The sequence below is a fragment of the Gadus chalcogrammus genome, chromosome 21 (genome assembly GCF_026213295.1).
Source record: "Gadus chalcogrammus isolate NIFS_2021 chromosome 21, NIFS_Gcha_1.0, whole genome shotgun sequence".
NCBI lineage: Eukaryota > Metazoa > Chordata > Actinopteri > Gadiformes > Gadidae > Gadus > Gadus chalcogrammus.
The window spans coordinates 10,607,120-10,618,875 of record NC_079432.1 but is presented as its reverse complement, the minus strand read 5'-3'; the positions used below and the strand labels follow the sequence as shown (position 1 = coordinate 10,618,875).

Sequence of the window (11,756 nt, the reverse complement as noted above, 5' to 3'; positions counted from 1 at the left end):
CTCCAGTCTCCATCCCTCTCCCCTCTTCTCCTCTCCTTTTCCCTCCTCTCCTCTTCTCTCCTCCTCTCTCCTCCCCTCTCCGCCTCATCACTCTCCTCTCCTTTTCGCTCCTCTCCTCTTCTCTCCTCCTCCCTCCTCCCTCTCCCCTCTTCTCTTCTTCTGTTCTCTTCCTGTCTCTTCTCCTCTCCTCTTCCCTTCTCTTGTCACCTCTCCTCTCTCTTCTCTCTTCCTCTCTCCTCTCTCTTCCCTCTTCCTCACTCTCCTCCTCTCCCCCCTCTTCTCTTCTCCTCTTCCTCTCTCTCCCGGCACATGCCTCTTGATGAAGGAGGTTCCTCTGATGTGACTGTTCTCACATCTGTCTCTGTCTGCACTTCAGCACAGTCGAAGGGAGCCGTCTGTAGAAAGCTGCTCTTATACACTGATTTCATTCTCCTGAAAAAACAAAAAAATGTGCTCTCAGCAAATGTTACCATATGAAGCCATCCAATAAGATCCATTTTATTCACGTGCTTCTTATTGAAAGTCATTTTCTAATTGTTAGTGACCCCTTCCCCCCCCCCCAGGGCTTCCATTATGGAGAAACACAATATGCAGAGCTCAAAAACATCTGCAACGTTCATGCCTGTATCATGACAATGATGACAAATATGGCACCCTAAAACCCTGTTGAAATGTATTGTTGATTTCTGAAATTGCATTCTACACAACTGAGAATGTTTTCTTGTCTGATGTTACCTACCATGACTTCTCTCATTTGTGCCTATTGTTTATTCGTCATTTGTATTTAATGTATCCTTGGAATGCAGGTATTCAGTCATTGGTTTGCTTTCAAAATTTGTTGGGGTTTTAAGCAGTTTTGTATGTACGGTTGGAAACTGAACTGCATGTGTGTGTTTGTGTGTGTGTGTGTGTGTTTGTGTGTGGGGGGGGGGCATTCGTGTGTGTGTGTGGTGCGAGTGGGCCTGGAGCAGAGTGAAGTGGTCATTTCTGAAGAGGAACTGGGCTGCTGGGTTGTGGAAGTGAGTGGATGCTGTGTCTTTCTTCCGCGGGAGCCGGAGGTTGTCGGAGGATATGACAGGGGACACGCTTCACTGTCCTCCTGTTTATTCCCTGTTCATTCCCTGTACATTTGGGACATGGACTTAAGTTATTGTGGAAAAGATCCTCCTCAATGTATTTCTGAATCTCTTAATCATAAAAAATTTCAATGAGGTATTATAGTCTCTTAAGAGTGTTTATATAGGGACGAAAGAGTATGGTTGCTACAACAGAGCCCTTATTTGTGGTTTGGCTGTGCTTGCTAGCCAACTGGTGCTCACCCTGTCAGCCTGGCAGTAGTGAGGGTTACCAGTAAAGTTGATCATCTGCATCTTTATTTAGGGGCATTCATTTAGTGCTCAAGATCTTTGTGAAACTATATATATCTTTTTTAGGTTGATTCCCTGAAAATATATCATTTGACACTGAGAGAGGTTTAACGGAGCATAACTCTAAGCTAACTGATCAAATGAACAGGAAAAACTGCCTCCACCCGCTTTCCCCAGTAACGCTGCGTCTAGGGCTGGGGGACTTGCTTCTGCCCTCCACAGAAGCGCCTACGGTAATCATCATGAGGGCGAGGTGCGTGATGTTAGAAGAGAGAGAGAGACAGTCAGGGCTTCATCAGTGGACGGTTAGCCCCAGTTGTTTGCTTTAGGTTATCGGCCGGTGCTGTCGGACAATGTGTGCTTGGTTTGCTATCTGTTGACAGTTGGGAGATCCCCACCTGGCCTAGCAATCAAGGTGACACTCACACAGGCCAATTACTTGCCGTGGCATGCAGCCAACGCTATACTTACAACGTTAACAATACGTGGAGCGACCTGCCCCCTGGCAGAGTACAATGAAGGAGCTGGGAGAGCAGATGATAACAGTTTCAAAGTAGCACCTGATATATTTAATTAACTGAACAAGTGACTGAGGACGGTATAGCTTATTTGTGTTGGTTCTTCGGCAGGGAGTGTGTGTCTAAATGTTACGGAGGATTGTTATTTATATCTTACATACTAGGGCGTATGTCGTCATATTTATTTGTTTTCATTTATGTTATTAAATGTTTATCTGTATGGTCAATTTACTAGAATTCTTTGCTCTAACAGTTAATGTTGTTATAGAAAATGCATAAACCACTCAAAAGATGGGATGCTTGTTTAAGCTTGGCTGCTGAGTTGGCCCCTGAATGAATATTGTAGTCACTTGGGATCGTTGATTTTTTTTTAATAAACAAAATAGGGATTTCCCAGACTTCCAACATTCTTGGGAATTGGTCTTTTTTTGATAAATTCTTTGATTGAACCTTGAACCTGGCTGACACACAGTATAGAGTGAAGCTTTGAATTCCAGGCAACCAACCAGCACACCCTAAGGTTAATACAGAGCACGGAGCTATGCAGTTGCTATAAGCCCAAGTGAACATACAGGCACCGATCCTAAACATCTTTGTAATGTTCACACCATGGCATCGTACATTATTTGAACCAAATTCCAAATGGCGAAGGGGATGTACTGTCCAAGTTGAGACACAATGGAACATGTGCAACTGGATGTTATGAACCATGTGTTTAAATGGCAAATAATTAATTTCACAAATGAGGCGCTCCGTTTTTCTCACCCCCTGTCTGTGTGGGTTTGGAGAAAGCCAGTTGTTCTGCGATATCACAGCATATGCCACTCGCTACATGCTTAGGGCAGTGTGACCACATGTATTTATAGAACGCCTGGACCCTTGTGGGAATTGAACCCCCAACACCGGCAGTGTTAGCTTTAGCACTCTGTCCCAGGGGGCTCAGGGCGGGACAGGAAGGTCTTAAAGGGACACCAGAGGCTGCTGAATAATGGATTGAACTACATTGAAAATGAAATCCAATATTGAAATGTCGAAACGCAATAATTCATATGAAAGCTGTGGGTAAGATTTAAGAGCTATAATTTGAGTTTAATTTGGAAGAAATGCCATAGATATCCGTCATCTGTTCAGTGACTGAAATGTTCAGTGAGGATATCGGCTGTGGTCGACTGCTCCTGCCTCAGTCATTGACCGTATTAAACTGTTCCTGGCTCCTCGCTGACCCATGAGGGAATCTCTTCAGGGAATCCATCTTGCCTTTCAATCATACTAGCCTACGTTATCGTAGCATCTCCTCCAGGGGTTGAATGCGACACCTCAACAGGGCGGAAACGTGGGGAGGGGGGGAGGCTGGGCGCCTACCGTTAAGGCTCAGTCCTCGCGGCAGCGTCCCGGGTTTGAATCCTGCCTGTGTTCCTTTGCTGCAGGTCCCTCTCTTCTCTCTCCCAGACCTCCCTGTCAAACTGCCTGTATCTTTGTGAATAAATAAAAAATTGAAAAAGTAAACCTTGAGAAATGTAGGGAGGGAGGCGGTGAGGGAGCAAGGAGGCAGGGAGGGATTTTTCCGGGTGTGTTTAGTTTCTAACCCGCCTCCTCTTCTTTCATCTCTCTCTCCATCACAGCCTCAGCTCCAGCCCCTCTTAACGTAATGTCTCCGTTCCTCTGCTCCGTCCGCAGGGGGCCTCCACGCGTTCAGGCAGTGCCACGAGCACCTCTGCGACCACTCGCTGCGGCTCCACGAGGGGCCAAACGGCGGCGGCGGCGGCGGGCCCGGGGCGGCGGCGGCGTTGGCCGGCCACGCCGTCGGGCCGCTGCCGTCCATGCCGGACATCGAGAACGCCGAGCTCACCGCCATCCTGCCCCTCCTGTACCTGGGCAACGAGCGGGACGCGCGGGACCTGGCCATGCTGCGGCGCGCCAACATCGGCTTCGTGCTCAACGTCACCACGCACTTGCCGCTGTTCCACTACGACACCGGCCTGTTCTGCTACAAGCGGCTGCCCGCCACCGACAGCAACAAGCAGAACCTGCGCCAGTACTTTGAGGAGGCCTTTGAGTTCATCGGTGAGCAGAACAGGGTTTAGGCACGCTTGTGAAAAAGTGAAACGATTAGCATTTCTGAGTGATTAGCAGGGTGTTTGAGTGTATAAATATGGGTTTAAGAAATCCGGTTTGTTTTATAACATTTTAGAATGGGGGGGAATGTCCCGTGTCATTCGTCTTCACCAACAGATGATCCATCGCTGGATCAACGACAGGAAGGGAATTGAATGAATGAAAATAATGAATTTGTAGTAGTAGTCATTCATTGGTAGTGAAAGAGATGGAGGTTTATGGCTTTTCACGTGATTGATTGTTTTGTAAGAGAAGCTAACATGGTGTGGTTGAAGCGTTTTGTGAGTCTGTGCTGTTTAGACTGAAAGAAGTCACAAAGTGTTTTAATGCAAAATGTACTTTAATCTTCCTTTGAGGTGCAGCTGCAGGCAGCAGCATCATCCTGAAGACTTGCTTAGATAGATACATAAACAAGATTATGAAATAAAATAAAATATCCACATGAATAATATGGACGATAAAAGATATAAAATATAAAATATATGCTTTGGAGAATGTGATGATGCTTCAAGGCTAATGGTCAGACTTATGTCAAAAAACAACTGATCAAGAAAGAAATGTAACGTCTGTGCATACATATATATGTATATATATACATATATATATTCAGATCACGATAACTTTATTGGGGAGATTGCTCGGCGGAAATTGTTTCTACTACAATCTGCTCTGCTTCTTAAGTTGAATGATAGAAAACATAAACGAACAATAAAGTCATAGAAGATGTATAACAAATGTCTGTCTAACGTGCGTAAACACATCTGCACAATTACACCACACAACAACGTACATTCTAGGTATGCATAACGAAGGCAGAAACATAACAATAAATGCAAAAACAGACAATATAAAATGAACCGTACATGCTAATACATGCTCTACACATAAACGATGATGACCGTTCCCAGTTTGTCCTCTACGCCTGCCCCATAGGCTGTAGCGTTAAAGGGGTCTCTGGTTCTCTGTGCCCCCCTGCAGAGGAAGCACACCAGGCCGGGATGGGCCTGCTGATCCACTGCCAGGCGGGCGTGTCGCGCTCGGCCACCATCGTCATTGCCTACCTGATGAAGCACACCTGGATGACCATGACCGACGCCTACAAGTTTGTGAAGGCGCGCCGGGCCATCATCTCCCCAAACCTCAACTTCATGGGTCAGCTGCTGGAGTTCGAGGAGGACCTGAACAGCGGCATCACGCCTCGCATCCTCACGCCCAAACTCATGGGGGTGGAGACCATGGTCTGAGGCACCCCGTCTCCAACCCGTTGTTTCTTCTTCCTCCACCACCACCACCACCACCAACAATAACCACAACAACAAAGAAATCACACACACACACACACACACACACACACACACACACACACACACACACACACACACACACACACACACACACACATACACACACACACACACACACACACAGAGACACAAACACACCCATGCACCTCCAGGCTCTGGAGTTCTCTTGATTGGGTATTGTGGGGTTTGGAGGGGGGTGGGGGAAACGTCTCCCGGTCTTCTTGGACCTTCTGTGGAGAGGGATTACAGGCAACAGGTTTGATTGCTGAGGGGAAGAAATGCCATAAAAACTGAATACAAAAAATACCCCCCCACTCCCCCTCCCGTCTGGACCTGCCTGAGGCCAGTGGGTCAGATGGACACGCAGAAGACAGAGAGAGAGAAAGAGGGTGAAAGAGAAACGGATCATGGATTTGGAGGCTGTGCGTGCCATGCAAGATAGAAGGGAAACAGAAAAGAAATGTATATTTAAAGAATTCCTAAAATAATAATGAAATACATGCAAGAATTTATTGCAGGCTTAGTCCAGCTACAGACTCTGGTTCACACTGTGGCGCACAATTTCTCTTCTTGAAGACCCAAGAGTAGGCTGGCCACAGCAGTGCTTGCCTGCCACACACACACACAACTATAAACACACACACACACACAAACATACATAAACGCACGCACACACACACACACACACACACACACGCACACACACACACACACACACACACACACACACACACACACACACACACACACACACACACACACACACACACACACACACACACACACACACACACACACACACACACACACACAAAGAGAACGACAAAGACTTGTTTGGTGTGCTGATGTATTTGATCTATTTTTATACAGGGGTTTTTGGGGGGGTGACCACGACAAGTCCATAGTGGCTTACTGTGCAATAATTTCAAGGTGAAATGCTTGAGTGCTTGATCTTATACTGTATGTATATATCGGTCATTACTTTTTTTTTGCTTTCTGCTGGAATACCAGTTTGATGTTACTGTACTATTACCGTTGCTATCTTGTCTGTTATATCAGTCCATGTTGATGGTGCATTCACAAATGCTGTAATATTTGATATGGAGGTGAATACGATTGGCAAATGGTTCTCTATTTTTCAGTTGTGAAGTCGCGCTTTATCCGCGTGTTCATCCATCATCCGGGCGTATTTGTTTTAAAAAAGTAGAAAAAAAAAACAGAACCACCGATTTAATTTGGCTGCTCGTGTGTCTCCGGTATATGTGTATTTCTTCCATTCCTGCCTCCTTTACTCTTAATGACCCAGTGCAGTGATACCTTTTGATTAAAGCGACGTGAGGGGAGCCGTGCTGAGCGCATGGCTCCCAGTAGAGAGAGAGGCAGGTCTGTAATTAAAGAGTGTTTAACTATCATAGGGCTAACGGGGATCGCTGTGCCAGTAGAACAAGGGACTCTTCTGACTCTTGCTTCATCTGCTATTTCTAGCTCCAATTCACTTTTAGAACCCCCCCCCCCCTCCCCCTGGTATCTTCTAACACTGTTGTTTTATTTGTATTGTATTCTGTTATTTTCCTCCTGTATACAACCGTACGAATATGTTTTTATTTAACATTCATCACAGAGTAGCAAAAGCTACTCTCCGCTTCGAGTACCAACCAGAATGCAGCAAATGTCTCTGCGCCTTCGGTCAGGGTTGACAGAGGCAGAGTAGCGTACCATACCAAACCCCTTGTCTCACATGCATCGATCGGCCCTTTATTACCCCCAGCCCCAACCCCCCGGCCCTGCCCCCGCCGCTACAGTGAAACGGGGCGCCCATGAACCGCCTTCCACAGGCGAGAGCTGCTGTACCCCTGCTGTCCCAGTGCCTCTATCGATGCCTTAACCCACCTGGTGGGACCCCCGTGGGCTTCATGTGCCCCACCTCAACCAATGACACGCGCACACAGAGAAAACACAATTATGACCCGGACCCCTTCTCCTTCAGATATAGAAGAGACACAAACCAAGAAACGCTGGTTTCACACAGTCTCTTGTTTTCATATGCAGGATCCTTCATACCTAACGGGGGTGATGGCCTCAAGCATACACTCAATGGAGAATACGATTGAATAGTAAATAGTGGGATGTCGACATTAGGTCTTCTGACATTGGGTCACATGCATTTAGCCAATAGGCCCTTTTCACAGAAGTGTCATCGCAGGACAAACACAGACCACAGCTCAGGGCCCTCACTATAGGTCGGCTTCTTTGTGTACACGTAGTAGACTGAACTAGTGTAGATGACACGCATTGACCATTGCTGGTGCTTTAACACATAAATGCAACACCAGCCGATCTACCCAATGTTAATGTTGGGCTACACCTGTATTTACCCTATGATGACATCTCTGTGAAAATGGTCCATGGTGATTGTGTGTCATCTTCACCAGTTTGGTCTACTACCCGTGCCAGTACATAAAAGTAGCAGACCAGTATTTTGTGTTAAGAGCGATTCCTGTGTTTATCTTACGATGACACCTCTGTGAAAAGGCTCTATTTGCATGTTAGCCTAACTTGTCCTTGTTCACTCTCAGTCGCAAACATCCAGATTAGCTGTGAGCCAAATCTTAAAAAAAATCATGACACCTGTTTTTCAGTTTTTTCTCTGTAATTCCAATGTCAACACACGCTGACTATGTTGCCCGCTGTCAATCAAACCACTTCAAAATGTTTACAAGATGAATACTGTGTGATGCTAACGGGTGCTAGCGGGTAGAAGGAGGCTACGCACAACTTTCACCCAACTCGGTGTACATAGTGTAAAGACTCGCCTTTGCCACGGTGAGTGTGCATGTGCATGCAGCTTAACCAAGCCTCTCAATATCAATTAATCACCATTAACCATGTATGGATATGATAATAGAAGGCCTATACAGTAGGCTATGCCATTTCCTCTTAACTAAAACAATTAGAATGAACTACCACAAACATGTTTGAAATACCTGAAAAAGAACAGGGAGGAAGTGAGCCTAACTTAGTGGAATCTTTGAATTCATAAAAGCGTACAGATTTCAGAGGGCCTCATAGTTAAAAATTCAACAAGGAGCTGGGAAACGCATAGACTTCAGCCACCCAATCCCTAAAGCAAATGCTCCTGCTATGCAAATGAAGTGACAGCACGTCCTATAGCCCGGGCTACTTTACTACAACGACGGTGCCGTCTTCCTCCAAGTATCACTTGAAACGTGCTATATGCATTTATTATATTGTATTCATTTCTGTAATTCTTAATGAGATACGGGGTATTATGGCAACTTGAACAAACCCTCTGTGATTGTATTTCTTTTTAAGGCATTTAAAAATAGCTGTGTGTTTACCCCAGCACCTGTTTAATCTTTTGGTTGTCATTGGCGTGTGAGTGCCATGTCTGTTTTGGTGCTTTCCAAATTAATGTATAGGGATGATCTGAAAATGTATGACCATTTGCAAAAAAAAAGAGCCAACTTTGGATCTTGGACCCACCCCCTTTGGCTCGGTAGTTCGTCCCGGGATCAGTTTGTTTAGTGTGATTCTGTAGATGGTTGTACCTGTTCTTGATACGAGTGCTACTGTAAATGAGTCTCTCTCGTTTCGGAATACAATGCATGCAAGGGAATGAGGGGACACTCACACACTCTCATCATGGTGCTGCACCCCCCCCCCCACCCTCACACACACACACACACACACACACACACACACACACACACACACACACACACACACACACACACACACACACACACACACACACACACACACACACATACGCATTCACACACACATACATAAACATACAGCATTTAATCACACACACAAACAAACCCTTTACACATTAACAGGCAGAGAAATACACACACCTCTTGTCTATGACCCAAGTGAGAACGTTTGAAGAGGCATCATGGCAAGCCACGCCCTATTATTATTGTTCCCAAAATAAAGTTGGCGGTGGCGGTGAATTGATCCCGTTCCACTGCAGCACTGTAGTCCACCACTAGACTTCAGGGGCCCCTGCTTTGGGCTCCTCTGTTCCCCGGTCTTTGCTCTACAGGTGTATGTAACTTTCTATGTGTCCCTACAAGTAAATGCTTTAAGTATATACAGTACCTATAAATATCTATCTATTTTCTTTGTATGCCTATAGCTATAAAGATCTAAATATATATATAGATATATAAATATATATATATACATTACTATTTTTGCACTGAGCTATCAACAGCTGAAATCGTTTTGGTTGTTTGTTGTTGATCTTTTTTCCACAAAGGGTGCTATTATAACGGAGGCCTTCTCCCTCACCTTTATTTGATTTCTTTTGTTTTGCATGTCTTGCTCAAGGGTCCCTTCGGCTGGATCTGGGCGTCCACCCTCTCTTTCTCCTTCTCTTTGAAATGGCTGCCGTGGGGGGTCATTTTGTGAATTTGTAATTCCTACCTGTGAGGTTTGAAATAAACAGGGTGTGGAGCAGGAGTGTAGTTTTTCTCGAGTCCTGTGGATTTGATTCTGGGCTGTAACACTGGAATCGCATTTTTATTTTTATGTTCATCCCTAGATGTTGCCGTGTCAAAAACAAACAAATCCATAATATTTTATCTGGCTTGTATATCAGAGGTTATCAAAGACTATGAATATTTATACGTATCTTTCAACAATGTGTCTTAAAGGGGACATATTTTACCACCAGGTGTGAGTGTGATTAGCCTTACAAGCCGATGATATATATCTAAATAAATATATATAGATATATATCTGATATATTGTGTTAAGAATTTAACATGTGATTATAAGTCTTTGGCAATTGCAATACAGTGTTAACACTGTATTGCAATGTGTTGCAAGAAGGAGTCCCAGAATTGGCTAGGTTTATGACTTATAATCACATGTTAAATTCTTAAAATTATATATCAGAAACAGGGCCATTTTTACATCCTGTTTGAGTGGCAGAAGAGAGCAGTAGTTGTCCCGCTACTCCCCTGCAATCAGCCATGTGTTGTTGTGGCCCTGTATTTACTCAGCTCTGATGCCTGCTTGGCTTTGGGCGAGTGAGTGAGTGTGTGTGTTTATTTGTACATTCATCATATTGTGTGTTTGTGTGTGTGTGTGTGTATGTGTGTGTGTGTGTGTGTGTGGAGACAGACCTTGGGGGTCAAGTTCTCTCCCCTCCTTAGGGACAAGCACCATTTTTTTTCCCTCTTGTTTATTTCTTTATTTTTAAACAATCATTGTTTCTAATTATGTGCGACAAGAGCCCCTGTCACATTAATCCTCCACTATCAGCAGTGGACATGCCGGTCAGCACCAGAATAGCCTCTCTCTCTCTCTCTCTCTCTCTCTCTCTCTCTCTCTCTCTCTCTCTCTCTCTCTCTCTCTCTATATCTCTCCCCCTCTCTCCCCCCCCTCTCTCTCCCCCCGCCTCTCTCTCTCCCCCCCCCCCCCCTCTCTCTCTCCCTCCGGCATGGTTGCTTGCATGGACGTATTAGGACAAGCAGAGTCCCAAACACACAAATTGGAAGGGGGGGCGGGGGGTTATGAGGAGAGACTTTCTCTCTGGCAGACATTTGCGCACATACTGACATCAACATACACACACACTCATACTGACATCAACATACACACACAAACATCCGACAATCAATCTTACATCCCTCACTCACAGAAACACACACACTTTAATTCTTAAATGCAAACACATGCTTCTATACACATGTGCCCTCACACATGAGTGCACACGGACTCACTCATCAAACTGGGTGTATTATCTCAAAGACATATATGTGCATGCCGAAATCAATCTAAATATACACAGACGGTCACACACGCAAACACACACTCACACAGTCATACACAGTCCCTCATACGCATGCATGCTGACATCAAGTGCACGTGTAAACAAACGTGAGTGTGCCAGAGTGTGTATGTGTGCGTGCGTGTGTGTGTGTGTGTGTGTGTGCGTGCACACCAGCGTGTGCATGGCCAGCTGTGCCGCCCTCCCCTGAGGGAGGGGGAGCAGATGAGGCGTTCCAGGGGTCTGGGGGCTCTGGTGCTAGGCCTGCTATCACAGTGCATGGTAGCTCCCTTTATAGTCGCAGCGAGATGCAGTCCAGTGATGCACAATTCTAGCCTGGCTGCAGCCGCCATAGCACGATCCCTCAGTGCTGCTGTTAGCCTCTCTGAACACACACACACACACACACACGCGCAAACGCATGCGCACGCACACACACACACACACACACACACACACACACACACACACACACACACACACACACACACACACACACACACACACACACACACACACACACACACACACACACACACAAACATGCACGCACAAAGTTTATAGGTGTGTGTGTTTTTCAGTCTAAAATCTGTATATATATATAAGATGGATGGGTGTTGTATTCATCTGTGAGGGGGAATTCAGC

At 45.5% G+C, this 11,756-nt stretch overlaps 1 protein-coding gene across 2 annotated transcripts in view; it reads left to right on the top strand.

Moving 5' to 3' along the window:
- The window catches only part of dusp10 (dual specificity phosphatase 10), a 17,204-nt gene extending 6,663 nt beyond the window's left edge, over positions 1-10,541 (top strand). For both annotated transcript variants that reach the window (XM_056580971.1, XM_056580970.1), the window contains exons 3-4: positions 3,563-3,949; positions 4,979-10,541. In XM_056580971.1, the coding sequence (XP_056436946.1) occupies positions 3,563-3,949; positions 4,979-5,244 (653 nt within the window). In that variant the 3' untranslated portion in view covers positions 5,245-10,541. The remainder of the gene's footprint in view (positions 1-3,562; positions 3,950-4,978) is intronic.
- Positions 10,542-11,756: the final 1,215 nt, after the last annotated feature.